The 27,997-nt window shown below is 51.4% G+C and overlaps 1 protein-coding gene across 2 annotated transcripts in view; it reads right to left on the reverse strand.

Annotated features, from left to right (window-relative positions):
- Window positions 1-600: 600 nt before the first annotated feature.
- The window catches only part of MUC1 (mucin 1, cell surface associated), a 33,534-nt gene continuing 6,137 nt past the window's right edge, over window positions 601-27,997 (reverse strand). For both annotated transcript variants that reach the window (XM_069949215.1, XM_069949216.1), the window contains exons 2-7: window positions 10,012-11,852; window positions 9,843-9,916; window positions 9,472-9,608; window positions 9,235-9,353; window positions 8,885-9,016; window positions 601-3,463 (exon numbers count right to left, since the gene is read on the reverse strand). In XM_069949215.1, coding sequence (XP_069805316.1) covers window positions 3,395-3,463; window positions 8,885-9,016; window positions 9,235-9,353; window positions 9,472-9,608; window positions 9,843-9,916; window positions 10,012-11,852 — 2,372 coding nt within the window. In that variant the 3' untranslated portion in view covers window positions 601-3,394. The remainder of the gene's footprint in view (window positions 3,464-8,884; window positions 9,017-9,234; window positions 9,354-9,471; window positions 9,609-9,842; window positions 9,917-10,011; window positions 11,853-27,997) is intronic.

Here is a 27,997-nt window from a genome sequence, read left to right on the forward strand (position 1 = left end):
GTATAATGTTACTGCTGTTACCCCTCCTGCCAGGGTAATGTTACTGCTGTTACCCCTCCTGTCGGTGTAATGTTACTGCTGTTACTCCTCCTCCTGCCGGTGTAATGTTACTGCTGTTACTCCTCCTCCTGCCGGTGTAATGTTTCTGCTGTTACCCCTCCTGCCAGGGTAATGTTACTGCTGTTACTCCTCCTCCTGCCGGTGTAATGTTTCAGCTGTTACCCCTCCTGTCAGTGTAATGTTACTGCTGTTACTCCTTCTCCTGCCGGTGTAATGTTACTGCTGTTACCCCTCCTCCTGCCAGGGTAATGTTACTGCTGTTACCCCTCCTGCCAGTATAATGTTACTGCTGTTACCCCTCCTGCCAGGGTAATGTTACTGCTGTTACCCCTCCTGTCGGTGTAATGTTACTGCTGTTACTCCTCCTCCTGCCGGTGTAATGTTACTGCTGTTACTCCTCCTCCTGCCGGTGTAATGTTACTGCTGTTACCCCTCCTGTCGGTGTAATGTTACTGGGGCCAGGTCAGAGGAAGGGGGGGAGGGGGACCAGGTCAGATGAGGGGCAGGGCCTGGAGCAGAAGGCATTATACACATGGAAGCTGGAGAGAGCAATATGCTTTATTATCACAAATCATAATTTACATATAAATAGATCATAGTATACATATCTGGAGCAGGCCTCGGCGTATACAGCCAGAGCAGACCTCGGTATATATAGCCAGAGCAGGTATCAGCGCATACAGCCAGAGCCATGTACAGCCGGCGCAGGCCATGTCATGTTTAGCATGTACAGCCGAAGCAGACCACGCTGTGTACAGCCGAAGCAGACCACGCTGTGTACAGCCGAAGCAGACCACGTTGTGTACAGCCGAAGCAGACCACGCCGTATTCAGCATGTACAGCCGGAGCAGACCACGCCGTATTCAGCATGTACAGCCATAGCAGACCACGCCGTGTTCAGCGTGCACAGCCGGAGCAGACCACGCGTGTTCAGCGTGTACAGCCGGAGCAGACCACGCCGTGTTCAGCGTGTACAGCCGGAGCAGACCACGCCGTGTTCAGCGTGTACAGCCGGAGCAGACCACGCCGTGTTCAGCGTGTACAGCCGGAGCAGACCACGCCGTGTTCAGCGTGTACAGCCGGAGCAGACCACGCCGTGTTCAGCGTGTACAGCCGGAGCAGACCACGGCGTGTTCAGCGTGTACAGCCGGAGCAGACCACGGCGTGTTCAGCGTGTACAGCCGGAGCAGACCACGGCGTGTTCAGCGTGTACAGCCGGAGCAGACCACGGCGTGTTCAGCGTGTACAGCCGGAGCAGACCACGGCGTGTTCAGCGTGTACAGCCGGAGCAGACCACGGCGTGTTCAGCGTGTACAGCCGGAGCAGATCTTGGCATGCACAGTCAGAGTAGACCTCTATATACGTACAGCCGGAGCAGACCTCGGTATATACAGCCGGAGCAGACCTTGGCGTGCACAGTCGGAAAGACTTCGGTGACTACAGTCAGAGCAGACCTCGGTGTGCTCTGTCGGAGCAGACCTTGGTGAATACAGTCGGAGCAGACCACTAGTCAGTGGAGTGTAAGTGGAGACTTTGGCACCTTGTAGTTGTCAGGGAGGCAAGGACCTTCATTCGCCCACCAGACCTGCAGTGTGGGATCGTCCAGAACCAGCCTCTCTAGTAGGATTTCCCGGGGGCCCTTGAGTATATATGGCTTGCAGTCAGAGTGTTGGCCCAGGTCATGTGACTACACCCTTCAGATGTAGAGGGTCCCATGGTCCCCCGCTCATCCTCTATATATACATATATAAATGGTAAGTGGAGAGGGGGGAGTCACAGAGCTCTTCAGTTGTAACGGAGGTCCACACAGAAGAAGACCACCATTCAGAGAGGAAAGGGCTGGCCTGAGTTGGATGAGAGTTGTAGTAGAATAGGCTTGGGGGGGGGGGGGTCTCCACCATGGTGTGGGGGAAACACTGTGAAGCCAATGACTGATCACACCGGAGGATCCAGAGTGAGCGAGTCAATGCACGTCTGTGAGGGTGTCACTAGACGGAGGGAACATTCCCACTGATCACCGGGGCAGAAGAGCGGTCATTGCACCATCCTCGATCTATATGTCTCCTGGGTAACACCAGTATACAACCCTGCTACACAACAAACCCTCTATATCCAACCCCTGTATACAACAACCCCTCTATATACAGCGTCACAGCCTGGGGGGGGCGCTGTCTGTAGTCAGGGGTCGATGGACCATCATCCAGGATCTGCATCTTATAGTGAGGGTGGGAGTAATGTCATCAGAAGAGTCCAACACTGGGGGGTCTGCACAGGAGACATCATAGGAAGACCAGGAGAGGAGCGGGAGGATGAAGGGCCCAAAACAATGTACAGCAATCAGGTGGGGTACAATGATGAGGAGGCACTGTTAGGTAGGGGCATTATGATGCAGAGGCACTGTTATGTAGGGGCACTATGATGCGGAGGCAATGTTATGTAGGGGCACTGTGATGCAGAGGCACTGTTATGTAGGGGCACTATGATGCAGAGGCACTGTTATGTAGGGGCACTATGATGCGGAGGCACTGTTATGTAGGGGCACTATGATGCAGAGGCACTGTTATGTAGGGGCACTATGATGCGGAGGCACTGTTATGTAGGGGCACTATGATGCGGAGGCACTGTTATGTAGGGGCACTATGATGCGGAGGCACTGTTATGTAGGGGCACTATGATGCGGAGGCACTGTTATGTAGGGGCACTGTGATGAGGAGGTGCTGTTATGTAGGGGCACTGTGATGCGGAGGCACTGTTATGTAGGGACACTGTGATGCGGAGGCACTGTTATGTAGGGGCACTGTGATGCGGAGGCACTGCTATGTAGGGGCACTATGATGCGGAGGCACTGTTATGTAGGGGCACTATGATGCGGAGGCACTGTTATGTAGGGGCACTGTGATGAGGAGGTGCTGTTATGTAGGGGCACTATGATGCGGAGGCACTGTTATGTAGGGGCACTGTGATGCGGAGGCACTGTTATGTAGGGGCACTATGATGCGGAGGCACTGTTATGTAGGGGCACTGTGATGAGGAGGCACTGTTATGTAGGGACACTATGATGCGGAGGCACTGTTATGTAGGGGCACTGTGATGAGGAGGCACTGTTATGTAGGGGCACTATGATGCGGAGGCACTGTTATGTAGGGGCACTACGATGCGGAGGCACTGTTATGTAGGGGCACTATGATGCGGAGGCACTGTTATGTAGGGGCACTGTGATGAGGAGGCACTGTTATGTAGGGGCACTGTGATGTTCGGGTATAACGTGTCCATGTTCATAGGTGGGTGGAGCTGATGTGGCCCACGTCCTGGAGCCCGGCCCCTGCGATACTCTTCACAAGTCGTTGGTCTCTAGGGCTTGGTTGGAGTAGGAGTACTGGTTCTTGGTGCCATTACCTGAGGACTGACCAAAGAAAGAAAAAGGTTAATGTTTGGCACTGATGACATGAGGAACAATGGAGGGTCTGACACTGATGACATGAGGAACAATGGAGGGTCTGATACTAATGACATGAGGAACAATGGAGGGAACTGACACTGATGACATGAGGAACAATGGAGGGAACTGATACTGATGACATGAGGAACAATGGAGGGTCTGACACTGATGACATGAGGAACAATGGAGGAACTGACACTGATGACATGAGGAACAATGGAGGGAACTGATACTGATGACATGAGGAACAATGGAGGCTCTGACAATCATGACATGAGGAACAATGGAGGCTCTGACAATCATGACATGAGGAACAATGGAGGGAACTGACACTGATATGAGGAACAATGGAGGGAACTGACACTGATAACATGAGGAACAATGGAGAGTCTTCACGCTGATGACATGAGGAACAATGGAGGGAACTGATACTAATGACATGAGGAACAATGGAGGGAACTGATACTAATGACATGAGGAACAATGGAGGGAACTGACACTGATGACATGAGGAACAATGGAGGGAACTGATACTGATGACATGAGGAACAATGGAGGGTCTGACACTGATGACATGAGGAACAATGGAGGAACTGACACTGATGACATGAGGAACAATGGAGGGAACTGATACTGATGACATGAGGAACAATGGAGGCTCTGACAATCATGACATGAGGAACAATGGAGGCTCTGACAATCATGACATGAGGAACAATGGAGGGAACTGACACTGATATGAGGAACAATGGAGGGAACTGACACTGATGACATGAGGAACAATGGAGAGTCTTCACGCTGATGACATGAGGAACAATGGAGGGAACTGATACTGATGACATGAGGAACAATGGAGAGTCTTCACGCTGATGACATGAGGAACAATGGAGGGAACTGATACTGATGACATGAGGAACAATGGAGGGAACTGACACTGATGACATGAGGAACAATGGAGGGAACTGACACTGATGACATGAGGAACAATGGAGAGTCTTCACGCTGATGACATGAGGAACAATGGAGGGAACTGATACTGATGACATGAGGAACAATGGAGGGAACTGACACTGATGACATGAGGAACAATGGAGGGAACTGACACTGATGACATGAGGAACAATGGAGGGAACTGACACTGATGACATGAGGAGCAATGGAGAGTCTGACGCTGATGACATGAGGAACAATGGAGGGAAGGGACAGTGATGACATGAGGAACAATGGAGGGAAGGGACAGTGATGACATGAGGAACAATGGAGGGTCTGACACTAATGACATGAGGAACAATGGAGGGTCTGACATGTGATGTTACTTTGGTTTCCACTGTCTTTTATGCTCACAACCTGTGGCTTTTCAGCTGTTAAAATACTATAACGCCGACATCCCACAATCTGTCAGGGCATGCTGGGAGTTGTAGTATTACAACAGCCAGAGAGCCACAGGTTTGGGGTCACTTCTCGCCATTATCTGTATGGGATTCCGTGCACAGGATTTATATTTGCAATGATACCTGGTGCCACTAGATGTCGCTGTGTAGCATAGACTATAATAGAGTGGTGAGACAGGAAGTGAGGCAGACTGTGGCTGAGGCCACATGGAGGCACCAGGACCCTGCTGACTCCCCTTAGAAGCCTTGTGGTGAGTACAGAGGGCCAGAAGCCAGTAAAGGGGCAGGAGCGGCTATAAAGACTGAACTGCTTCTCATCAGTGTGAATGCTAGCCAGCTGCCTGGGAAGCAATGGGAGGGGTGGCCGGTGTTACCCGATGTGGTGTCACTTTGGGGCAGGGGTGGCCGGTGTTACCCGGTGTGGTGTCACTTTGGGGCAGGGGTAGCTGATGTTACCCGGTGTGGTGTCACTTTGGGGCAGGGGTAGCTGATGTTACCTGGTGTGGTGTCACTTTGGGGCAGGGGTGGCTGATGTTACCTGGTGTGGTGTCACTTTGGGGCAGGGGTAGCTGATGTTACCTGGTGTGGTGTCACTTTGGGGCAGGGGTGGCTGATGTTACCTGGTGTGGTGTCACTTTGGGCAGGGGTGGCCGGTGTTACCTGGTGTGGTGTCACTTTGGGGCAGGGGTGGCCGGTGTTACCTGGTGTGGTGTCACTTTGGGGCAGGGGTAGCTGATGTTACCCGGTGTGGTGTCACTTTGGGGCAGGGGTGGCTGATGTTACCCGGTGTGGTGTCACTTTGGGGCAGGGGTAGCTGATGTTACCCGGTGTGGTGTCACTTTGGGGCAGGGGTAGCTGATGTTACCCGGTGTGGTGTCACTTTGGGGCAGGGGTGGCTGATGTTACCCGGTGTTTGCTGAGGTGTTTGCTCTGGAATAATGATACACCAGGCATGATGAGCAAGCATTCTGTGGGTGGTGTGGAGTAATGCTCCTCGGGTGGAGTAATGCTCTTCGGGTGGAGTAATGCTCTGCAGGTTGTGTAATGCTCTGCGGGTGGAGTACTGCTCTGCGGGTGGAGTAATGCTCTGCAGGTTGTGTAATGCTCTGCGGGTGGAGTAATGCTCTGCGGGTGGTGTAATGCTCTGCGGGTGGTGTAATGCTCTGCGGGTGGCTCAGGGATCCTGCTGGAACCAGTCACACTGCCATAAGTACGACCTGCAGGCGAGGAGGAGGGACGGCCCGCTAATAATGTACGACACGGAAATGTTTAGCTAATTGATCAGCGGTCAGGAGGATCTGCCAAGGAAGACGAGGAAAGAACGATGATGGTGCTGATCGCCAGCTCTGGATCAGCGGTATTACACATCAGCATCCCTTTTATCTTCTTCATAGAGGTTAGGGGTTCATCCAGGATGGTGAGGGTTATCATATCAGGTGTGATGAAGGTTGGCCCCACAGGGAGACATGTATGATGTCCGCACCCAGAGGACATGAGGAGAGATGAGGGGGTGAGCGCGGCGGAGAGGGGGTGAGCGCGGCGGGGAGGGGGTGAGCGCGGCGGGGAGGGGGTGAGCGCGGCGGGGAGGGGGTGAGTGCGGTGGAGAGGAGGTGAGTGCGGCGGAGAGGGGGTGAGTGCTGCGGAGAGGGGGTGAGTGCGGCGGAGAGGGGGTGAGCGCGGCGGAGAGGAGAGCTGCAGGACGTTCTAGTGACAAAGCCAACCATTACCCACCCTCACCTTGTTTATAAGCGCAATAAGTAATAGGAACCATAACCAGCGCTCCAGCCAGTGCCGGCCGCTTCACCTTGTCACCTGCCTGTTCTCATGTCCTCCGGGAGCCAAGTCAGAGAATCAATCATTAACCTGGAGCAACAAGCAGAAATGTCCACAGCCAAAAGCTGTCAATACCAGAGAAGACACAGCCCACGAGAGGAGACACAGGCCTAAGAGGAGCCATGGGCCCTGAGAGGAGCCACCTCAGTACATGGAGCCATGGGCCCTGAGAGGAGCCGTCTCTATACATACAGCCAGGGGCCCTGAGAGGAGCCACCTCAGTACATACAGCCATGGGCCCTGAGAGGAGCCACCTCAGTACATACAGCCATGGGCCCTGAGAGGAGCCACCTCAGTACATGGAGCCATGGGCCCTGAGAGGAGCCACCTCAGTATATACAGCCATGGGCCCTGAGAGGAGCCACCTCAGTATATACAGCCATGGGCCCTGAGAGGAGCCACCTCAGTACATGGAGCCATGGGCCCTGAGAGGAGCCACCTCAGTACATACAGCCAGGGGCCCTGAGAGGAGCCACCTCAGTACATGGAGCCATGGGCCCTGAGAGGAGCCGTCTCTATACATACAGCCAGGGGCCCTGAGAGGAGCCACCTCAGTACATGGAGACATGGGCCCTGAGAGGAGCCACCTCAGTACATACAGCCAGGGGCCCTGAGAGGAGCCACCTCAGTACATGGAGCCAGGGGCCCTGAGAGGAGCCGCCTCAGTACATACAGCCATGGGCCCTGAGAGGAGCCACCTCAGTACATGGAGCCAGGGGCCCTGAGAGGAGCCGCCTCAGTACATACAGCCATGGGCCCTGAGAGGAGCCACCTCAGTACATGGAGCCATGGGCCCTGAGAGGAGCCACCTCAGTACATACAGCCATGGGCCCTGAGAGGAGCCGCCTCAGTACATGGAGCCAGGGGCCCTGAGAGGAGCCACCTCTATACATACAGCCATGGGCCCTGAGAGGAGCCACCTCAGTACATGGAGCCATGGGCCCTGAGAGGAGCCGCCTCAGTACATACAGCCATGGGCCCTGAGAGGAGCCGCCTCAGTACATGGAGCCATGGGCCCTGAGAGGAGCCACCTCAGTACATACAGCCATGGGCCCTGAGAGGAGCCGCCTCAGTACATGGAGCCATGGGCCCTGAGAGGAGCCACCTCAGTACATACAGCCATGGGCCCTGAGAGGAGCCGCCTCAGTACATGGAGCCATGGGCCCTGAGAGGAGCCACCTCAGTACATGGAGCCATGGGCCCTGAGAGGAGCCACCTCAGTACATGGAGCCATGGGCCCTGAGAGGAGCCACCTCAGTACATACAGCCATGGGCCCTGAGAGGAGCCGCCTCAGTACATACAGCCATGGGCCCTGAGAGGAGCCACCTCAATACATACAGCCATGGGCCCTGAGAGGAGCCGCCTCAATACATACAGCCATGGGCCCTGAGAGGAGCCGCCTCAGTACATACAGCCATGGGCCCTGAGAGGAGCCACCTCAATACATACAGCCATGGGCCCTGAGAGGAGCCACCTCAATACATGGAGCCATGGGCCCTGAGAGGAGCCGCCTCAGTACATACAGCCATGGGCCCTGAGAGGAGCCACCTCAATACATACAGCCATGGGCCCTGAGAGGAGCCACCTCAATACATGGAGCCATGGGCCCTGAGAGGAGCCGCCTCAGTACATACAGCCATGGGCCCTGAGAGGAGCCACCTCAATACATACAGCCATGGGCCCTGAGAGGAGCCACCTCAGTACATGGAGCCATGGGCCCTGAGAGGAGCCGCCTCAGTACATACAGCCATGGGCCCTGAGAGGAGCCACCTCAGTACATACAGCCATGGGCCCTGAGAGGAGCCGCCTCAGTACATGGAGCCATGGGCCCTGAGAGGAGCCACCTCAGTATATACAGCCATGGGCCCTGAGAGGAGCCGCCTCAGTACATGGAGCCATGGGCCCTGAGAGGAGCCACCTCAGTACATACAGCCATGGGCCCTGAGAGGAGCCACCTCAATACATACAGCCATGGGCCCTGAGAGGAGCCGCCTCAATACATACAGCCATGGGCCCTGAGAGGAGCCACCTCAGTACATGGAGCCATGGGCCCTGAGAGGAGCCACCTCAGTACATACAGCCATGGGCCCTGAGAGGAGCCACCTAAAGCCTAGTCCCATTTCATAAGGAGCCCCAGGTAGGAGTTTTATGTACACCTACCTCAAATTTGGATGGTGCCACATAGCGGCCATGTGTTTGGTAGGATGAATAGTCGTTCATGGTGTGGTAAGAGCCACGTGTTGCAAAAACATCCATGTATCCTCTTGACCGTTTTCTGCATAGCATGATCGACTGAGGAGAAGAAAAACAGTAAGCCGCAGAAAAATGAAAAGTGAGAGGGACAACAGGAACAGTCAGGTGACGTCTGGAGAACCAGGACCGATGAATGATCAAGGCATGGAGTCCATTACTGATCTTTCATGGAGTTGACTGATCTGATGCTGTTCATAGGTCATGACGGTCCTGTCCCTCAGTGACAATCAGAGGGATATGATGTAGATTGAACTCACCATGATCAAAAGGAAAATGATGGCAACCAGTAAGATGATGGCAGCCAGAACCAACAGAGCGATGCCCCACCCCGGGACTGTGGCAGCTGAGGAGCTCGATGATATTGGAGTGCCACTGACTGTAAAGAGGAGAAGCCTAGTCACATCATGATAGTACAGCTATGATGGATATACTGGAGGTGCAGGGACTTTTCTAGAATCTGTACATAGCCCCCAGTTGTGACCCATGAATCTCACCTTGTACGCTGTCTATTGTGAGACCATTGATTTTATTCCCATCACTGGATAACTTGACATCTAGGATGGCTTTGGCTTGTTCTGCAGTTTGAGTTCCTGCAAATTCGACTTTGGTGTTGGCGATCACAGATCCAGGGCTGCCGGAAGAAAACATCACATGTAAAAACAAAAATACCGAAAACTAATAGGAGAGGTGCTTATGGTACAGCAACATACACGGTACAGGTGGCCACTGGTGGCTGGGGGCCAGGCTCATGCAGTGCCATGGTAGTCTCACAGCTGGTGAGCACTGGACTCTGTCCGTCATCAACAGTGTTATGGCCCCACCATCTTGAAACCAGATCCAGCCTTAAGACTCTCAGATTACTCACCTGAAGGACAAGATGGTTACCCCCAAATACGTATTATTAGTGGAGCAGGTGGAGCAGTTATAGACCTCATTGAACTGCAAGAGACCAAAGTGTCAAATAGAAATGTGTACAATTATAACCGACTCCCAATGTCCCCATGTATCAGCCATGGAGGCCACAGGATGCTTACCGCTTGTTTAATTCTTGTCTCCAGATTCTTAAATGGAGTAGAGGTGGGGTCATTCAGAAGGACAGTGTAGACCTCACTGGTAATATGCATTTGTATAAAGATGTTTGTGATCGCTTGCTGAGTAGATTTTGTTGTGGGTCCGGCAGCGCTGGTACCTCCAGCTGTACTATTTGTGGTGTTGAGAGGACTGGTTGTAGTGGTTACTGTAACAATGACGCTTCCAGTTGTACTGTTTGCAGTGTTGAGAGGACTGGCTGTAGTAACTATTGTAGCATTGATGTTTCCAGTTGTACTGTTTGTGGTGTTGAGAGGACTGGTTGTAGTGGTTACTGTAACAATGACTCCTCCAGTTGTACTATTTGTGGTGTTGAGAGGACTGGTTGTAGTAACTATTGTAGCATTGACTCCTCCTGTTGTACTGTTTGCAGTGTTGAGAGGACTGGTTGTAGTGGTTACTGTAACAATGACTCCTCCAGTTGTACTATTTGTGGTGTTGAGAGGACTGGTTGTAGTAACTATTGTAGCATTGACTCCTCCTGTTGTACTGTTTGCAGTGTTGAGAGGACTGGTTGTAGTGGTTACTGTAACAATGACGCTTCCAGTTGTACTATTTGTGGTGTTAAGAGGACTGATTGTAGTGGTTACTGTAGCATTGATGCTTCCAGTTGTACTATTTGTGGTGTTGAGAGGACTGGTTGTAGTAACTATTGTAGCATTGACTCCTCCAGTTGTAGTATTTGTGGTACTGAGAGGACTGGTTGTAGTAACTATTGTAGCATTGACTCCTCCAGTTGTAGTATTTGTGGTACTGAGAGGACTGGCTGTAGTAACTATTGTAGCATTGACTCCTCCAGTTGTAGTATTTGTGGTACTGAGAGGACTGGTTGTAGTAACTATTGTAGCATTGATGTTTCCAGTTGTACTATTTGTGGTGTTGAGAGGACTGGTTGTAGTGGTTACTGTAGCATTGATGCTTCCAGTTGTACTATTTGTGGTGTTGAGAGGACTGGTTGTAGTGGTTACTGTAGCATTGACTCCTCCAGTTGTACTATTTGTGGTGTTGAGAGGACTGGTTGTAGTGGTTACTGTAGCATTGACTCCTCCAGTTGTACTATTTGTGGTGTTGAGAGGACTGGTTGTAGTGGTTACTGTAGCATTGACTCCTCCAGTTGTACTATTTGTGGTATTAGGAGATCGGGTTGTAGTAGCTACTGTAGCATTGACTCCTCCAGTTGTACTATTTGTGGTGTTGAGAGGACTGGCTGTAGTGGTTACTGTAGCATTGACTCCTCCAGTTGCACTATTTGTGGTACTGAGAGGACTGGCTGTAGTGGTTACTGTAGCATTGACTCCTCCAGTTGTACTATTTGTGGTGTTGAGAGGACTGGCTGTAGTAACTATTGTAGCATTGACTCCTCCAGTTGTACTATTTGTGGTGTTGAGAGGACTGGCTGTAGTGGTTACTGTAGCATTGACTCCTCCAGTTGTACTATTTGTGGTGTTGAGAGGACTGGCTGTAGTAACTATTGTAGCATTGACTCCTCCAGTTGTACTACTTGTGGTGTTGAGAGGACTGGCTGTAGTAACTATTGTAGCATTGACTCCTCCAGTTGTACTATTTGTGGTGTTGAGAGGACTGGCTGTAGTAACTATTGTAGCATTGACTCCTCCAGTTGTACTATTCGTAGTGTTGAGAGGACTGGCTGTAGTAACTATTGTAGCATTGACTCCTCCAGTTGTACTATTTGTGGTGTTGAGAGGACTGGCTGTAGTAACTATTGTAGCATTGACTCCTCCAGTTGTACTATTTGTTGCACTACCCATTGATTGCGCATTTGTATCTGAAATAGAAACAAATATATTAAACCACTGATCCATAAATGTGCAGTATATGAAAGACCCCACTAAACGATTGACCACTATCGATCCCACCACCAGACCCCACCACTGGAATGTTCAGATACTTTCCCTGATGTTCCTACTTTATTGATAAAGGCCTGGATCCCTTAGTAGCTTGATATGCTCTAATTGGTTTTCTATAAGGTAGAGAGATCCAGGGCCGTATTTACCACTAGGCACTCGTGGTCCGGTGCCTAGGGCAGCACCTTGCAGGGGGGCAGCACCAGGGAGCAGGGGGAAGGAAACAACTTTTTTTTTTTTTTGTCTCCCACCTCCTGTTTAGACTTGCCAGTAAATCTGGTGTCTTTTCGAAGGGGGGTGTATGGTGGTATGTTGTGATGGTGTTATCCAGTCACAGTATGGCGGTATTGGTCAGGTGTGGTATAGCAGTGTTATCCAGTCACAGTATGGCGGTACTGGTCAGGTGTGGTATTGCGGTGTTATCCAGTCACAGTATGGTGGTATCAGGTCTTGTATGGCGGTGTTATCCAGTCATAGTATGGTGGTATTAGTCAGGTCTGGTATGGCAGTGTTATCCAGTCACAGTATGGCGGTATTTGTCAGGTCTGGTGTGGCAGTGTTATCCAGTCACAGTATAGTGGTATTGGTCATGTCTGGTATGGCGGTGTTATCCAGTCACAGTATGGCGGTATTGGTCAGGTCTGGTATGACAGTGTTATCCAGTCACAGTATGGCGGTATTGGTCAGGTCTGGTATGGTGGTGTTATCCAGTCACAGTATGGCGGTATTGGTCAGGTCTTGTATGACAGTGTTATCCAGTCACAGTATTGTGGTATTGATCAGGTCTGGTATGACAGTGTTATCCAGTCACAGTATGCGGTATTGGTCAGGTCTGTTGTCACGGTGGTCCAGAGTAGAATGATGACCCACCCAGACTATTGGCACTGCCACCCACAGAAAGAGGAGATGACCCAAGGAGTATGTGTGTACTGTGTTGGTGCTTGACGAGGAATCACAGAGTCTCTTTATCATAAATAAAATCTGTTTTACTTTGAAGATACTTGTATGCAGCAGAACATACAGCTTTGCATTGACATAAGACCTTTCACTTGATAGCTTAGGATCCAGATCTGTAGTGAGAGTATAGAGAGTGGTACAGTCGTGCTGACTGGGTTGCGTGCTGAAAGGTATATAGAAGAATCAGGAGAGTAGGGAGGAGGATGTTGTGAGAGTCCCAACCCAAGGATACTTCAGAAGAGAGAGAGAATACTTGTGCCCGTGTTTTGACTCTTTTGGTCTTCGCACCACCTATTGCCCTACCAGTGTTGGGGGACCTGTCCTAGTGGGTGACACAAGCCCCAGACCTTGTTACCTGAGATGAGCGGAATGCTGAGGGTTCCCTGCTTACACCCACGCTGCAAAATAGAGTTCATAGGCTTTTAGCCACTTTGCTCTATCCAGATCAGTTCCTAGCCTTGCTTTGTGGATACTATCCTGCACTGTGTCTCTTCTAGTCCACGGCGTGGGTTGAGATGATCTCTGACCTGTCCTCTCTGGTAAAGGGTTTAACACTGCATAGTGTTGAGTGGGGTTACTTGAGAAGAATCTGTAGGTTGCATGTGCCTGGGTCTGCTACTAGACTGCACACTGAGACCAGGGACCTGTCAGAAGGCCAGGGCCCAACTGGACCACTGTAAAGAGCGTTCTGGCTTGTGTCCTTGCTCTACAGAGTTTAGTGACAAAAGACCTTACAATTTCTCTACCCATCTGACTTCCTATCTACAGGCCCTGTAAAGTGTGCTGTGAGTGGGTGAGGAGTGCATATGTGAGAAGTAAAGAGAGAAATGATAGGATAGAAGAAAGTACTCTCATTGGTCTACAGATCCATGTGACATACAAATAAACAATAATCCTTTAAATACTACAGCTGTGCAACAACTAAGTACATACATATAGTGACATCTTGTGGCGAAACTTTAACACTACTACATCACCACTTACAAACAAAAAGTACAGGCTTTTACAAAGGGTGTACCTACTAGCAACACCTGTGGTGGCACACAACAGTTGGCTGACCATTGTTGTTTAAGCTAGCTTAATAACTATCCCCCGTGCATCGCTGCGTGTAATTTTGATGCATGGCCAATGGCTGAGGAATGTTAAGAGAAAATAATAAACTTAATACTTACCTGTCCAGTCTACCCCAGTGTCCCTCAAGCTTCTACCTGCTGTCTGCAGCCATTGCTGGCACTTCTGAGTTGAACTCACCCAAGCACTGTTCTGCCTCCACCAGTGATTGGCTGAGCTGCCTTTCTTTAAAGGGACCAGCTCAGAAGTGCCAGCGGCGGCTGCTGGGAGATCGGAGGAGACTGGACAGGTAAAAAAAAATATATATATATATATATATATATAATGTGTGTATACACAGCCCTTGCTGCACAATTGTCGAGTTGTGTAATAGACTCAGTACTAGTCTAGTAATCAGCGCTCCCTTAGACTAGTCATCGAGCCGTATGGCCTAAAGTGTGTTTGTAGGGGTTTGTCTAGACATTAGGGGAGGCCAATAAATGGAGGGCAGTAGAAAGAGGGTAATCTCTCGTAATTGCTCTTCTGGCTGAGGATATTTGGTCTTGTGCTGAGGTGATGGCACAGAGTTGGGTGAACATATACCTCTGTATGCCGGTGCCATCTTTTTATAGACAAGAAATGCATCTGGCTACCTATACCTATTCTGAAACCTTTCTTAATGTCAGAACTTCATCTAAACCTGAGGTTCAGGATCAATACACCTCAAGGCCATGTTTCCACTTAGCATAACACCGGCTGTTCTGTAAGGGAGAGATCTTGGAGTAGGGACAGTAAGGATTTAGATGATTTTAGGCAGGGAAGACCCCTTCTTAGGACTACTACACTACACAGCACAGCATATAGCTCTGTCTTTACAGTGAATGGGCTGGATACCTGTACATCAACTGCTAAGACAGGTAGGCAGCTGATAATTGTGCAGAATAGGCTTCAGTTGATTTATTTGCTCCAATATTCTAATTGTCACAGGACAAGTTGAGGGAGAGATCTTGGAGTAGGGACAGTAAAGATTTAAAGTGATTGTAGGCAGGCAAGAACCCAAAAGCCCTTCTTAGGGCTACTACACAGCACAGCATATAGTTCCGTCCATACAGTGAATGAGCTGCCTACCAGCACATCATCTACTTAGACAGGCAGGCAGCTGATTATTCTCCAGACCTTTTTGCTGTTACATTCTAATTGTACCGGGGCAAGTTTTGGCGGTCTACGCTACTTATGAAAAAAAATATAACAAAAACTGTCAGGCCTAGGCCGCTGCCATACATGAAAGCTGATAATTCTTCTGAATGCCTTTTGAAATGCTGAAGGCTAACGTAAGGGACAATGACGTGAGCGCAGAAATGATGGTGCAGGTACACGCCACCGGCAAGAAACAATGCCCGCTGCTGGGGGGCAGCCAGGATTTCACTTAGCCAGTATTCCTGGCTTCATCAGCCAGTTAAGCTGCTGTTGAAGCCAAAGCAGGTGGTCAAATGAATAGTGGTTAACACTTCGAGTAGTCACCTATCCACCACCCAGTCATCCACACAGTGAAGTCTTGATAGCGAAGAGTCTGGACTGCAGCAACTTCACTCTTACCCTCCTTCCTCCCACCTGGCCCAATGTTACCAAATGAGTGATTCTACTCTTCTCCGGTCCTTTTCCTGAATTTGACTCCTTGCAAGTACTGCAATCATCGCAGGAGGTACCTGAAGATTTTATTTGTACTGATGCCCAGGAAGACAGGAAAAGGTAGTGTGGTGGCAGGAGGGAGAGGACACTCCATTCGGAGAAGGCAGGACAGGGCCACAGCTCTTCCCAGTAGTTGCCCCTCGCACAAAGCTACCCCATCAAGGGCTCGTTCTTTGTTGGTGTGGAGATATTTTATGTGCACAGATGACAAATTGAGCGTGGTTTGCACACTGTGCCATTCCAAGTTGAGTAGGGGCTCCGAAAATAGCAACCCGACCACCTCAGGCTTGCAGGGTCACTTGGAAGCCAAGCACTTGACTGTGTGGGAGAGAGCAAACAAACAACCTGCACCAGTGGGTGCTGCCATTGCCTCTTCCCCTGTTTTAGGCGCTGCCACTAAAGTCCAGTCCACCAGCCAGGACACATGCACACATGCTGCATCTGCCCCTTCGCCTGCCGCGTCCACTTTCATGTCCCTTAAGTTGTCCATATCCCAGTCTTTTGAGCGCAAGCGGAAGTACCCGTCCACTCACCCACATGCCAAGCATTAAACAGCCACATTTCCAAACTGCTGGAGCTGGAGCTGTTGCCATTTAGGCTTGTTGAAACTGAATCTTTCAGCAACCTGATGGTGGAGGCCGTCCTTTGCTATTCGGTCCCTATCCATAAGTATTTTTCTCGCTCTGCCATCCCCGCCTTATACCAGCACGTGTCTTGTAACATCAGGCATGCCCTGAGCAATGCTGTAGCCACAAAGGTCCACTTGGACACTTACATGTGGTCAAGCTCTTCTGGCCAGGGACACTACATCTCCCTGACGTCACACTGGGTGAACGTTGTGGAGGCCAGGACCAGGTCACACCCTGTAACGGCCTACTTGCTGCCGACGCCCAAGATTGCAGACCTGGTTCTGTCAGGATTTCCGCAACTTTTTATGACAGTTCGTACAAACCCTAATCCAGCGTAATGTCGCCCTCAGCTGCAGCACTGGCGTGGGGAGACATCAACAGGTCGTGCTGAAACTCATCAGCTTGGGTAACAAAAAGCATAGCAACTCAGAGGTGCAGCGCGCCATAATGCAGCAGACCAAACTGTGACTCTCTCCACTGCACTTAGGACCAAGCATGGTCGTGTGTGATAATGGCTGTAACCTGGTAGCGGCTCTGGAGCTTGGAGAACACATGTACCTTGCCTGGCCCACATCTTTAACTTGGTTATACAACGATTTTTAAAAACGTAACCCAATTTGCTAAAGCTACTGGTGAAAGTGCGCCACTTGTGCGCCCACTTTCGCAAGTCAATAGTAGCTGTCGCCAGCCTGAGGAATCTGCAGCAGCGCTTACATTTGCTGGCTCACCAATAGTTGTGCAACGACAGCACGCACTGGAACTCAACATACTACATGTTGGCCAGGGTTTGTGAGCAGCAGAGAGCGTTGATGGAATGCCAACTTCAAAACCCCCATGTGCCTTCCACTCAGCTTCTGCAGTTCACTAGCCATGAGTGGCCATGGATGGTGCACATATGCCACGTGTTCTGCATTTTTGAGGAGTCAACAAAGAGGTTGGGCTACTATTACGCTCTTGTCAGCTTAACAATACCACTTCTCTGCATACAGCGTCCAGACCAAACTTATGTCAGTTTCTCAGCATCAATTTCAGGGGAAGGAAGATGACGAGGAGGAGGCAGTTGACTATACTGCACTCTAGTTGGGTCCATTCCACTTGTTCAGTGTGGATGGGGCAAAGAGGAGGCAGAGGAGGAGATGGAGAGTCATCCTTCTGGTGGGGGGCAAGGAAGTCATGCCTCTTCAGAGTCTGACATACATGGCTGACTTCACGTTTTGATGCTTTTCCCATTACAAATGCTGGATGTTCTCACTCCTCGGCCCCTGATATAAGGATGTCTTCTCTCTTATTCCGATAGAGGAAAGGAGCAATATGTTGGCGGAATACCACAAGAAACTGCTTTAAAACATGATGGTAGTCTTCCCACATAACATTGCTGGCGGCATAGAGCAGAGTTCTACCCAGAGTGTGGGAACATCCAGCAGGTTCCCGTCTAGCAGGGGGACAACCTCCAAGGTGTGGGGCACTATCATGGCACCCCCTTGGGAAAGTTCCACCAGTGCGGGGCCTATTGTCAGCAGGAGGGACAAGTATTGGTGGATTTCGAGGGTGGGATGCCACAAGACTCTCACCCACAATTTTTGAAAGGGCTCACCTCACTCAAGGACCTTAAACACAATTTTTGGAGGGTTCACTGACAGCGGTGGGTGCTGTTCCATTTCGCCTATGCCATCTGCGGTTGTCATAGGCAATGTGATATAAAGAAGTGCAGGAATTTTTTTTTCTTATAATTTGTCTTTCTGTCCATGCTAAGGTAGAGGATTGAAGGTTTCCTGGTGTATTTTCCACGTTAGGGTGCATGCACACTACGGAATATGCGCGTAAAGGTTGCTGCGGATTTCGTTGCTGACCCCAGCTCGCGGCAGCACGCATCTCCGCCTGTGCCATAGACTCCATTCTAGGCCCAGACTGATTCCACCGTCCGTCAAAAGAATTGACATGTAAATTCTTTCGGCGGACGGTGGAATCGGCTGGACCATAAAATCGTGTTTATGGCACGGGCTGAGATGCGTGCTGCTGCGAGCAGGGGCCAGCGACAGAATCCGCAATCGTAGTGTGCATGCACCCTTACATAGAGGTTATATTGTTTTTGGAGTGTATTGTAGACAGGCTGTGATAGTGGCGTAATACTGCCATTTGGGTGTGTTAGATGCAGCCAGGCATGCTTCCCCTGCTGTCCCAGTTGCATTCCAGAGGTATTTGCGTCATTTTCTGAGGTGTCATTGTGGACTTGATGACCTCCAGTTGGTTGAATTTAGGATTCCAAGAAATGAGCATGCAACTCCCATTGACTTCATTGGGATTTGGGATTGGGATATTCAATCAAATTTCGAGCATTACGAAGTATTCTAATTGAATTTCGAGCCTTTAAGTTTTTAACTACTTGCTCATCTCTAACTGAAACCATACCAGGCGATATGCACAAAGCCTAAGGGGCAACAAGGTAAGCAGCCTGTACTATTGCACTTGTAGTCCTCTCTCAGCCTTTTTTCTTTTCTTTTTTTGTCTCTAGATGAGACTGTAGACAAATAACAGAACTGACCATGAAAAGGGGATGACAATGTGGACGGAGAACAGACCTGTTCATGGAGAGAAGACGAAACTGTGGACAATGAACTGACCTGACCATGAAGAGAGGACAAGACTTTGGACAAAACAGAATTTATCATTGAGAGATGAAGAGACTTTGGAGACAGAATAGACCTGACCATGGATGGAGGACAGACCTGATATTGGGAGAGGACGAGACTGTGGACAAAGAACAGACCTGACCATTGGGAGAGGACGAGACTGTGGACAAAGAACAGACCTGACCATGGGGAGAGGACGAGACAGGAGAAAGAACAGACCTAATACTCCAAATGAACAGCACAGGCTGGCAATATACAAATATACTGGATATAGAGTGCTCGCCTCACCGGACAGGACCCCTCCGTCCGGATTCAAATCCAAATAAAGTAACTAAAGACAGCACCTCTCAGTGAAAAAATGTGAAGTCTTTATTCACATCCTACTTGCGCGACGTTTCGGCTGCTTCTCAGCCTTTCTCAAGCGTGACTAACACAGTGTCCAAACCACTCTTAAATGTGTTTCACATCAATTACACAGCAATTAAAAATTGATTAAATTCATACAGTGCGTTAATTCATAGAACAATATATCATAGTATTGTGACCATCATAGTGTACATCCCATCATAATGTAGTATGTGCCACATCATAGTAAAGTGTGTCTCTCATTATTCAAAAGTTTGTGCATATTAAACCTCTGGTATCATAATTCATAATTTCTCTGTTCTACTTTGTAGAAATTGTATGAATAGGACCATCATGCATCGACGAGTATCAGCCACATGATCCTGGATTTGACATGGCTTCACGTTTGGATTATTGAGTTTTTTTTATTTTTTTTTAATTTTTCTTTATATTTATCCTGGGTACCGTGATTTATATAAAATCTTTTTTGAGCCACCAATAAAACAGTTGGATGGAGCATTATTTAGTTTGATCATTCACTGCAGGCTGAAAATATGTGATAAGTAGGTTTACTTAATTCATGGGGTGAGCAACCCATTATATAGCACTAAGATTGGCAGATGCTACAATTTTGCCTCTGTGTCTACACAGCATGTTCTGTTGGAGAGGGCCCTGACACGTCATCAGATGAGGGAGAGCTCAGCCGTGAGTAGAGTTTCCTTTTATGATGCTGCGACCTAAGGTGGTTCACTCACACGTTAGTGTGGGGACCCCCGGGGACGTGAGGATGACAGGTGCCATCTCTTAGCTTGTGTAGTCACTCTCATCACTAGGGACGCAGTCCCCAATTTTTGTCACTAAGGGACGCAGTTCCCAGTTCTTGCCACAAGGGGTGCTATTTTTTATGGTTCACTATGGGGTAGCCATCCCCCCCTCCCCCCATTTCACAATGCCGGGCTATATAGCCAGTGATATGCTACTTATATAGAAAACAGCGCATCTACCTATGTATAGATCATTAATTGTAGATAAGACATTTATTGCCATCAATGCGCTTATACACATAGATTCAGCCTGCCAGGAATGTTCGTAGCTCTCCCTTTTCCATAATGGCGCCCGGGATGTTTGAACGTCACTGCGCATGCGCCGGTCTCACGCGGCACAGCGTGATGACGCAGTAGTATGACGCGGACGCAGTGACGTTCTCAGTACAGCGTTTACTGCACACGGATACGCCATGTTACAGGAGCATGTGGGTAAGATTGTCTGTATATACACTATGATATTTACACTTAATGGGTGTTATGACTTTGAATTATGATACCAGAGGTTTAATATGCACAAACTTTTGAATAATGAGAGACACACTTTACTATGATGTGGCACATACTACATTATGATGGGATGTACACTATGATGGTCACAATACTATGATATATTGTTCTATGAATTAATGCACTGTATGAAATTAATCAATTTTTAATTGCTGTGTAATTGATGTGAAACACATTTAAGAGTGGTTTGGACACTGTGTTAGTCACGCTTGAGAAAGGCTGAGAAGCAGCCGAAACGTCGCGCAAGTAGGATGTGAATAAAGACATCACATTTTTTCACTGAGAGGTGCTGTCTTCAAAGAACAGACCTGACCATTGGGAGAGGACGAGACTGTGGACAAAGAACAGACCTGGCCATTGGAAGAGGACGAGACTGTGGACAAAGAACAGACCTGACCATTGGGAGAGGACGAGACTGTGGACAAAGAACAGACCTGGCCTTTGGAAGAGGACGAGACTGTGGACAAAGAACAGACCTGACCATTGGAAGAGGACGAGACTGTGGACAAAGAACAGACCTGACCATGGGGAGAGGGCGAGACTGTGGACAAAGAACAGACCTGACCATTGGAAGAGGACGAGACTGTGGACAAAGAACAGACCTGACCATGGGGAGAGGACGAGACTGTGGACAAAGAACAGACCTGACCATGGGGAGAGGACGAGACTGTGGACAAAGAACAGACCTGACCATGGGGAGAGGACGAGACTGTGGACAAAGAACAGACCTGACCATGGGGAGAGGATGAGACTATGGACAAAGAACAGACCTGACCATTGGAAGAGGACGAGACTGTGGACAAAGAACAGACCTGACCATTGGAAGAGGACGAGACTGTGGACAAAGAACAGACCTGACCATTGGAAGAGGACGAGACTGTGGACAAAGAACAGACCTGACCATTGGAAGAGGACGAGACTGTGGACAAAGAACAGACCTGACCATGGGGAGAGGATGAGACTGTGGAGAGACAAACTCTAAAGGGAGGACAGACCTGAAAATGAACAGAGGAAGGGACAGTGGGAGGGAGGACAGACCTGACAATAGAAGACTGTGAAGAGAGAACAGACCTGATCATGGAGGAAAGATAAGACTGTGGAGGGAGGACAGGCATGACCATGAAAGGAAGACGAGACTGCGGCGATAGAACGGTCCTCATCATGGAGAGAGGACGAGCTGTGGATAGGGAACAGACATTACCACAGAGAAAGTACGAGACTGTGGAGGGAGGACAGACATGATCATGCAGAGGGGATGAGACTCTGGAAAGAACAGACCTCATCATGGAGAGAGGATGAGACTGTGGACAGAGAACAGACCTGATCATGGAGAGGATGAGACTGTGGAGGGAGGACAGATCTGACAATGAATGGTGAAGAGACTGTGGGAGGGAGGACAGACCTAATCATGGAGGGAGGAAAAGACTGTGGATGGAGGACACACATGATCATGGAGTGAAGAGGAAATAGGGATGGGCCTAGTTTCCTTACTAGACGTTGCTCCCACTAGACACAATCTTTCCCCACACTGATGAGGGGCAAACACCCCAAAACAGCTGTCTGTGGATGGATACCTTGCCTGGAGACATTCCTTAACTCGTTGTTTCTTCCCAGAGGAAGGTCTGGCTAGCTCAATGACGTTGAGAAAGATGTGATGGTGTCTCCGCAGTATGTTTTGCATATGGCTAGAGGATAGACCTGATCATGGAGGGAGGACAAATCTGACCATGGAGAGAGAACGATATTGTGGAGAGAGAGAAGACCTGATCATGAACAAAGGAACAGAGTGTGGATAGAGAAGAGACCTGACCATGGACGGAGGAAAAAAAAGAGTATGGCTAGAGCAGAGATCTGACCATGGACGGAGGAAGAGAGTATGGATAGAGAAGAGACCTGACCATGGACGGAGGAAGAGAGTATGGATAGCGAAGAGACCTGACCATGGACGGAGGAAGAGAGTATGGATAGAGAAGAGACCTGACCATGGACGGAGGAAGAGAGTATGGATAGAGAAGAGACCTGACCATGGACAGAGGAAGTGAGTGTGCATAGAGCAGAGATCTGACCATGGACGGAGGAAGAGAGTATGGATAGAGAAGAGACCTGACCATGGACGGAGGAAGAGAGTATGGATAGAGAAGAGACCTGACCATGGACGGAGGAAGAGAGTATGGATAGAGCAGAGATCTGACCATGGACGGAGGAAGAGAGTATGGATAGAGAAGAGACCTGACCATGGACGGAGGAAGTGAGTATGGATAGAGAAGAGACCTGACCATGGACAGAGGAAGTGAGTGTGCATAGAGCAGAGACCTGACCATGGACGGAGGAAGACAGTATGTATAGAGAAGAGACCTGACCATGGACGGAGGAAGAGAGTATGGATAGAGCACAGATCTGACCATGGACGGAGGAAGAGAGTGTGGACAGAGAAGAGACCTGACCATGGACGGAGGAAGAGAGTGTGGACAGAGAAGAGACCTGACCATGGACGGAGGAAGAGAGTATGGACAGAGAAGAGACCTGACCATTGACGGAGGAAGAGAGTATGGACAGAGAAGAGACCTGACCATGGACGGAGGAAGAGAGTGTGGACAGAGAAGAGACCTGACCATGGAGGGAGGAAGAGAGTATGGATAGAGCAGAGATCTGACCATGGACGGAGGAAGAGAGTATGGATAGAGAAGAGACCTGACCATGGACGGAGGAAGAGAGTATGGATAGAGCAGAGATCTGACCATGGACGGAGGAAGAGAGTATGGATAGAGAAGAGACCTGACCATGGACAGAGGAAGAGAGTATGGATAGCGAAGAGACCTGACCATGGACGGAGGAAGAGAGTATGGATAGCGAAGAGACCTGACCATGGACGGAGGAAAAGAGTATGGATAGAGAAGACACCTGACCATGGACGGAGGAAGAGAGTGTGGACAGAGAAGAGACCTGACCATGGACGGAGGAAGAGAGTATGGACAGAGAAGACACCTGACCATGGACGGAGGAAGAGAGTATGGACAGAGAAGAGACCTGACCATGGACGGAGGAAAAGAGTATGGATAGAGAAGAGACCTGACCATGGACGGAGGAAGAGAGTGTGGACAGAGAAGAGACCTGACCATGGACGGAGGAAGAGAGTGTGGACAGAGAAGAGACCTGACCATGGACGGAGGAAGAGAGTATGGATAGAGAAGAGACCTGACCATGGACGGAGGAAGAGAGTGTGGACAGAGAAGAGACCTGACCATGGACGGAGGAAAAGAGTATGGATAGAGAAGAGACCTGACCATGGACGGAGGAAGAGAGTATGGACAGAGAAGAGACCTGACCATGGACGGAGGAAGAGAGTATGGATAGAGAAGAGACCTGACCATGGACGGAGGAAGAGAGTATGGATAGAGAAGAGACCTGACCATGGACGGAGGAAGAGAGTATGGATAGAGTAGAGACCTGACCATGGACGGAGGAAGAGAGTGTGGACAGAGAACACTGGACTTCATAAAGAACCCAGAGTGCAGAGAGATGTGCCATATAAGTCAGAGTCTGTGGTGGATGCACCGTCTCCTCTCAGGCCTCAATACTTTGCTGATGTCCCGATATAACAGTTTATACTTCAGCATGTGCTGATTTGACAGATTCTAGCTGGAGGACTCAGACAGAGCCCTGGAGATACAGAGAAGGGCAGGTATGTACATGATGGGTTGAGGAGACGGCAGGGAATGCATCGCCCCGGGGAGTAAGCTGTACATAGAGGACTCATCCCGCCGTCACACAGAGTGGACTCATCCCGCCGTCACACAGAGTGGACTCATCCCGCCGTCATACAGAGTCATCTTACCCTATCAGATTGTACCTTCTACTGTGCCCCCACTGCAACGCCTGGAGGAATGCAGGACTACAACTAGGAAACTATGGTTCACCAGTGGTGCAGAGAAAAATGCGGCTATGACAAGAGCATGACATGGGGGTCACCAATGTCCCCCCAAAACCTGCCACACACATTACACACACATTGCTGGACCCATACAAGTTACTTAGGAGAGATCAAAAGTTAATCAAGTCAAGGCTTATCCAACAAACTATAGATATAATAGACCATACAAACAGGACGGGGTCCTCCAGCCTGACCTCTACCCCAGTCCCCCAGCACAGGGACCCCTACTCCACTATCTACATACAGCCTGACCTCTACCCCTGTCCCCCAGCACAGGGACCCCTACTCCACTATCTACATACAGCCTGACCTCTACCCCAGTCCCCCAGCACAGGGACCCCTACTCCATTATCTACATACAGCCTGACCTCTACCCCACTGCCCCCAGCACAGGGACCCCTACTCCACTGTCTGCATACAGCCTGACCTCTACCCCAGTCCCCCAGCACAGGGACCCCTACTCCACTGTCTGCATACAGCCTGACCTCTACCCCAGTCCCCCAGCACAGGGACCCCTACTCCATTATCTACATACAGCCTGACCTCTACCCCACTGCCCCCAGCACAGGGACCCCTACTCCACTATCTACATACAGCCTGACCTCTACCCCACTGCCCCCAGCACAGGGACCCCTACTCCACTGTCTGCATACAGCCTGACCTCTACCCCAGTCCCCCAGCACAGGGACCCCTACTCCACTGTCTGCATACAGCCTGACCTCTACCCCAGTCCCCCAGCACAGGGACCCCTACTCCACTATCTACATACAGCCTGACCTCTGCCCCCAGCACAGGGACCCCGACTCCACTGTCTGCATACAGCCTGACCTCTACCCCAGTCCCCCAGCACAGGGACCCCTACTCCACTATCTACATACAGCCTGACCTCTACCCCAGTCCCCCAGCACAGGGACCCCTACTCCACTATCTACATACAGCCTGACCTCTGCCCCCAGCACAGGGACCCCGACTCCACTGTCTGCATACAGCCTGACCTCTACCCCAGTCCCCCAGCACAGGGACCCCTACTCCACTATCTACATACAGCCCGACCTCTACCCCCGTCCCCCAGCACAGAGGCCCCTACTCCACTATCTACATACAGCCTGACCTCTACCCCAGTCCCCCAGCACAGGGACCCCTACTCCACTGTCTGCATACAGCCCGACCTCTACCCCCGTCCCCCAGCACAGAGGCCCCTACTCCACTATCTACATACAGCCTGACCTCTACCCCAGTCCCCCAGCACAGGGACCCCTACTCCACTATCTACATACAGCCTGACCTCTACCCCCGTCCCCCAGCACAGGGACCCCTACTCCACTATCTTCATCTCATTCTGTATTAGAAGGAAGATGATACGCACAGGAGACTGCACAGAGCGCTCCCCCCATATTCATCCCCTGTATACATCTGCTTTCTGCACCCTGTAATCTGTATACTCCCAATCCACCACTGTTCCCCCAAATACTCAGGGTAGGTAAAGAATAGATTCCCCCAAAGCTGCAGATCGGGAGGCCACAGCCTGTAACGCAGAGAGTTGTGGGACAGTAAAGCAGCCGCCCTGAGGGGTAAATACTGAAGAGAAGAGTCAACAAGAGGAAGGAGAGAAAGTCACCGAGGAGGAAATTAACGGAGGAAAATGCAATAAACAATACAGGCAGCGAGTGTCGTGCGTCATCGGGCGCTCAGCGGCCTAAAACCCTCCGGAGAAAGGAATTCACAACACAGGGCGTGCCGGACAGCGGCCATCACTTATCACCCAGCTCCAGAGGGGATCAGCTACAGACCAGGGGATCAGCTACAGACCGGGGGGGGGGGGGGGGGGGGGGGGGGTGATCAGCTACAGACCGGGGGGGGTCAGCTACAGACCGGGGGGGGGGGGGGGGGGATCAGCTACAGACCGGGGGGGGGGGGGGGGATCAGCTACAGACCGGGGGGGGGGGGGGGGGGATCAGCTACAGACCGGGGGGATCAGCTACAGACCGGGGGGGGGGGGGGGGGATCAGCTACAGACCGGGGGGGGGGGATCAGCTACAGACCGGGGGGATCAGCTACAGACCGGGGGATCAGCTACAGACCGGGGGGGGGATCAGCTACAGACCGGGGGATCAGCTACAGACCAGGGGATCAGCTACAGACTGGGGGGGATCAGCTACAGACCGGGGGGGGGGGGGGGGGGATCAGCTACAGACCGGGGGGGGGGGGGGATCAGCTACAGACCGGGGGGGGGGATCAGCTACAGACCAGGGGATCAGCTACAGACCGGGAGATCAGCTACAGACCAGGGGATCAGCTACAGACCGGGGGGATCAGCTACAGACCGGGGGGGGGGGGGGGGGATCAGCTACAGACCGGGGGGGGGATCAGCTACAGACCGGGGGGGGGGATCAGCTACAGACCGGGGGATCAGCTACAGACCAGGGGATCAGCTACAGACTGGGGGGGATCAGCTACAGACCGGGGGGGGATCAGCTACAGACCGGGGGGGGGGGGGGATCAGCTACAGACCGGGGGGGGGATCAGCTACAGACCGGGGGGGGGATCAGCTACAGACCAGTGGAATCAGCTACAGACCGGGGGGGGATCAGCTACAGACCAGGGGGATCAGCTACAGACCGGGGGGGGGGGGGGATCAGCTACAGACCGGGGGGGGGAAATCAGCTACAGACCGGGGGGGGGATCAGCTACAGACCGGGGGATCAGCTACAGACCGGGGGGGGGGATCAGCTACAGACCGGGGGGGTGGGGGGATCAGCTACAGACCGGGGGATCAGCTACAGACCGGGGGGGGGGGGGGGGATCAGCTACAGACCAGGGGGATCAGCTACAGACCGGGGGGATCAGCCACAGACCGGGGGGGATCAGCTACAGACTGGGGGGGGGGATCAGCCACAGACCAGGGGGATCAGTTACAGACCGGGGGGGGGGGGGGGATCAGCTACAGACCAGGGGATCAGCTACAGACCAGGGGGGATCAGTTACAGACCGGGGGGGGGGGGAAATCAGCTACAGACCAGGGGATCAGCTACAGACCAGGGGGGATCAGCTACAGACCGGGGGGATCAGCCACAGACCGGGGGGATCAGCTACAGACCAGGGAAATCAGCTGGAGGAGGGACAGAGGGGTCTGGGGGGGGGGGACAGAGGGGTCTGGGGGGGAGGACAGAGGGGTCTGGGGGGAGGGGGACAGAGGGGTCTGGGGGGGAGGACAGAGGGGTCTGGGGGGGACAGAGGGGTCTGGAGGAAGGACAGAGGGGTCTGGGGGAGAACTGAGGGGTCTGGAGAAGGGGCAGAAGGGTCTGGAGGAGGGACAGAGGGGTCTGGAGGAGGGACAGAGGGGTCTGGGGGGGGGGACAGAGGGGTCTGGAGGAGGGACAGAGGGGTCGGGGGGGGGACAGAGGGGTCTGGAGGAGGGATAGAGGGGTCTGGAGGAGGGACAGAGGGGTCTGGAGGAGGGACAGAGGGGTCTGGGGGGGGACAGAGGGGTCTGGGGGGGAC

The sequence above is a fragment of the Dendropsophus ebraccatus genome, chromosome 13 (genome assembly GCF_027789765.1).
Source record: "Dendropsophus ebraccatus isolate aDenEbr1 chromosome 13, aDenEbr1.pat, whole genome shotgun sequence".
Classification (NCBI taxonomy): Eukaryota; Metazoa; Chordata; class Amphibia; order Anura; family Hylidae; genus Dendropsophus; species Dendropsophus ebraccatus.